General features: G+C 39.3%; 1 protein-coding gene across 1 annotated transcript; it reads left to right on the forward strand.

The window, feature by feature from the left end:
• Window positions 1-98: 98 nt before the first annotated feature.
• On the forward strand, window positions 99-3,681 carry SARC_12546 (hypothetical protein; the record flags this gene model as incomplete). Its single annotated transcript, XM_014293345.1, has 3 exons — window positions 99-205; window positions 2,018-2,160; window positions 3,569-3,681. Coding segments are annotated over exons 1-3 (271 nt in total), but the record flags the coding sequence as incomplete, so codon positions are not given.
• Between the last annotated feature and the right edge of the window lie 253 nt (window positions 3,682-3,934).

Raw genomic sequence — 3,934 nt, forward strand, 5'->3', positions numbered from 1 at the left:
TATATATATATTTATACATATATATATATATATATTTATATTACCATTTGCATCCAATTTGTTCACATACTTGATTTTATATTCTCTTCGTGGTTACTAGGTGATCACCGTTAATCTCCATGAGACGTTTAAAGTGGATGATGACTTTGAGGTGAAGCCTTACTATGCAGGGCATGTCCTTGGGGCGGCTATGTTCTATGTGAAGGTATGGGCTATCTAGACATATTTTAGGGTTTTAGGGAAGTATGTGAAATATTTTAGGGTTTTAGGGAAGTGTGTGACATACCTGCGTATTACAACTGTACTTTAGGTGTTTGCTTGTGTGTCTATTGAAGTGTGTGACATATTTGCGTATTACAACTGTACTTTAGGTGGATGCTTGTGTGTCTATTGAAGTGTGTGACGTATTTGCGTATTACAACTGTACTTTAGGTGTAGGCTTGTGTGTCTATGGAAGTGTGTGACATATTTTTGCATTACAACTGTACTGTAGGTGTAGGCTTGTGTGTCTGTGGGAAAGTGTGTAACATCCACACATGTGCGTGCCTGAATTGTACTTTTAATCCTTAGTCGGAGGTCTGAGTCCCGTTATATTCATCTCCTTTCGTTCATGTATAGTGTGTGCTATATATAGCTATTATGTATAGTGTGTGCTATATATATAGCTATTGTATGGATGGCTTATTTTGATATATAGCTATTATGTAAAGTGTCTGCTATTTATATAGCTATTGTATGAATGGCTTATTTTGATATATGACTATTGTGTATGGTGTGTGCTATATATATAGCTATTGTATGGATGGCTTATTTTGATATATAGCTATCATGTATAGTGTGTGCTATTTATATGGCTATTGTATGGATGGCTTATTTTTATATATAGCTATTATGTAAAGTGTCTGCTATTTATATAGCTATTGTATGAATGGCTTATTTTGATATATGACTATTGTGTATGGTGTGTGCTATATATATAGCTATTGTATGGATGGCTTATTTTGATATATAGCTATTATGTATAGTGTCTGCTATTTATATGGCTATTGTATGGATGGCTTATTTTGATTTATAGCTATTATGTAAAGTGTCTGCTATATATGTAGCTATTGTATGGATGGCTTATAGTGTGCACCCCACCAGTTGGCCATATTGCAACGCCACACTCAACTGTCGGTATGATCTTGTTGATTAGGAACGATCACCTAATCAGGGCGTGCTCTGTACCCAATTTTCCATACTGGTAAAATTGGGCGAATAAAATATATGGGATTTCAGTGCTATATATTTGGGATTTCATTGCTATATATTGGGTTAGAACAAAGGCCGGCGCCGTATAATTGTGTGTTGGAATGGGTAACGGTACCTTATGAATCAATAGTACTATTGAACGGAGCCTATTAATTGCTTGCTGTGTTGGTCAACCCCCTAAAACCCACGCTGTACGGCGCCACCCCTGTGTGTGATACAAACATTAGGGAAACCCAAGAACCCTAGATCCTACACCATAGTCGCGTGGTCCAAAGCCTAAACCCTAAAGCACAGTCGGCTGTCTCAGTATGTTGTCTGTCCTGTGAGACTCAGAGGTTTGACGTCTGAATATGAAATGTGACATAACTTGACACTTGACGCTCGATGCTTAACAACTGACACTACACATCTGAGGCAGTTATTCACCAGCTGATACTTGATACCTGAAGTTTGGTGTAGGCAGGGCCCGATTGGGGGACTACATATCACCTGTATGCAACACAATTCACAATCATCTGACGCTTGACATGTGACACTTCCACAGGCAGGGGGGTAGTCGGTGGTGTAAACTGGGGACAATAACATGACACCTGACAGACACTTGGCATTTGACAGACATTAGACACCTGACGCTTGACAAGTGACACTTCCACAGGCAGGGGGGCAGTCGGTGGTGTACACTGGAGACTATAACATGACACCTGATAGACACTTGACATCTGACAGACACTTGACACCTGACGCTTGACATGCGACACTTCCACAGGCAGGGGGGCAGTCGGTGGTGTACACTGGGGACTATAACATGACACCTGACAGACATTTGGGGGCGGCCTGGATTGACCGATGCCGTCCTGATCTGCTCATATCTGAGTCGACATATGCAACGACTGTCAGAGATTCTAAACGGTGAGGCTGCATGTGAGCATGTAAGTGTGAACGGATATGTACACCTATAGTAGGTATACACATGTATGTACACCTATAGTAGGTATACACATGTATGTACACCTATAGTAGGTAATATATGTATGTACACCTGTAGTAGGTATACACATGTATGCACACCTATAGTAGGTAATATATGTATGTACACCTATAGTAGGTATACACATGTATGTACACCTATAGTAGGTATACACATGTATGTACACCTATAGTAGGTATACACATGTATGTACACCTATAGTAGGTATACACATGTATGTACACCTATAGTAGGTATACACATATATGTACACCTATAGTAGGTATACACATGTATGTGCACCTATAGTAGGTATACACATGTATGTACACCTATAGTAGGTATACACATGTATGTACACATATAGTAGGTATACACATGTATGTACACCTATAGTAGGTAAAAACATGTATATACACCTATAGTAGGTAGACATATGAATGTACACCTATAGTAGGTATACACATGTATGTACACCTATAGTAGGTATACACATGTATGTACACCTATAGTAGGTATACACATGTATGTACACCTATAGTAGGTATACACATGTATGTACACCTATAGTAGGTACACATGTATGTACACCTATAGTAGGTAAATATATGTATGTACACCTATAGTAGGTATACACATGTATGTACACCTATAGTAGGTATACTCGTGTATGTACACTTATAGTAGGTATACACATGTATGTACACCTATAGTAGGTATACACATGTATGTACACCTATAGTAGGTATGCACATGTATTTACACCTATAGTAGGTATGCACATGTATGTACATCTATAGAGTTGCCTACATAAATCCGTGTATTCTCTTTTCACGTCCACAGTATATATCTAAATACACGTGTATCTAGACCCTTATAAGGGTCTGTGTAATCACTCATCACGTTCTCGGTGTAAGCAGAGACACAGCTATATATAAGGTTGCATGCACATGTGGGCAGACATAGCTACGTACAAGGGTACATGCACATATATGCACATATGTATTGTGTGCAGACATAGCTATGTACAAGGGCACATGCACATATATGCACATATGCATTGTGTGCTGACATAGCTATGTACAAGGGTACATGCACCTATATGCACATATGCATGAATCTCCAGACTACAGCATACCGTGTACTTATCTTTCACGTCTACAGCACGGACGGATATGCCTCTCACATATTTCCGTGTCTCTACTATCGTCGTTTCACGTTTACAGCACGGTCGGATATGCCTCTCACATATCCCCGTGTCTCTACTGTCGTCGTTTAGCGCTTACTGTACGGTCGCATATGCCTCTCACATATCCTCGTGTCTCTGCTGTTGTCGTTTAACGTTTACAGTGCACGTGAACGGGACTTCTTGAAAAAAGTCTTTGATGCTGTGTCGAATGGTGGCAAAGTGCTTATCCCTGTCTTTGCGTTGGGCCGTGCGCAAGAGCTTTGTATTCTACTCGGTAAGTGGATAAGAACATCTCTCTCTCTCTCTCTTTTATTTAATGTGGATATAAACATATCTCTCTTACTCTCACACACACTTATTATCTTATTTAATGTGGATAAGGACATATCTCTCTCACACTCACACACACTTATTAACTTATTTAATGTAGATAAGGACATCTCTCTCTCTCTCTCTCTCTCTCTCACTTATTTACTTATTAAATGTGGACAAGAACATCTCTCTCTCTCTTTTACTTGTCTTTTAAC

The sequence above is a fragment of the Sphaeroforma arctica genome (assembly GCF_001186125.1).
Source record: "Sphaeroforma arctica JP610 unplaced genomic scaffold supercont1.2384, whole genome shotgun sequence".
NCBI lineage: Eukaryota > Ichthyosporea > Ichthyophonida > Sphaeroforma > Sphaeroforma arctica.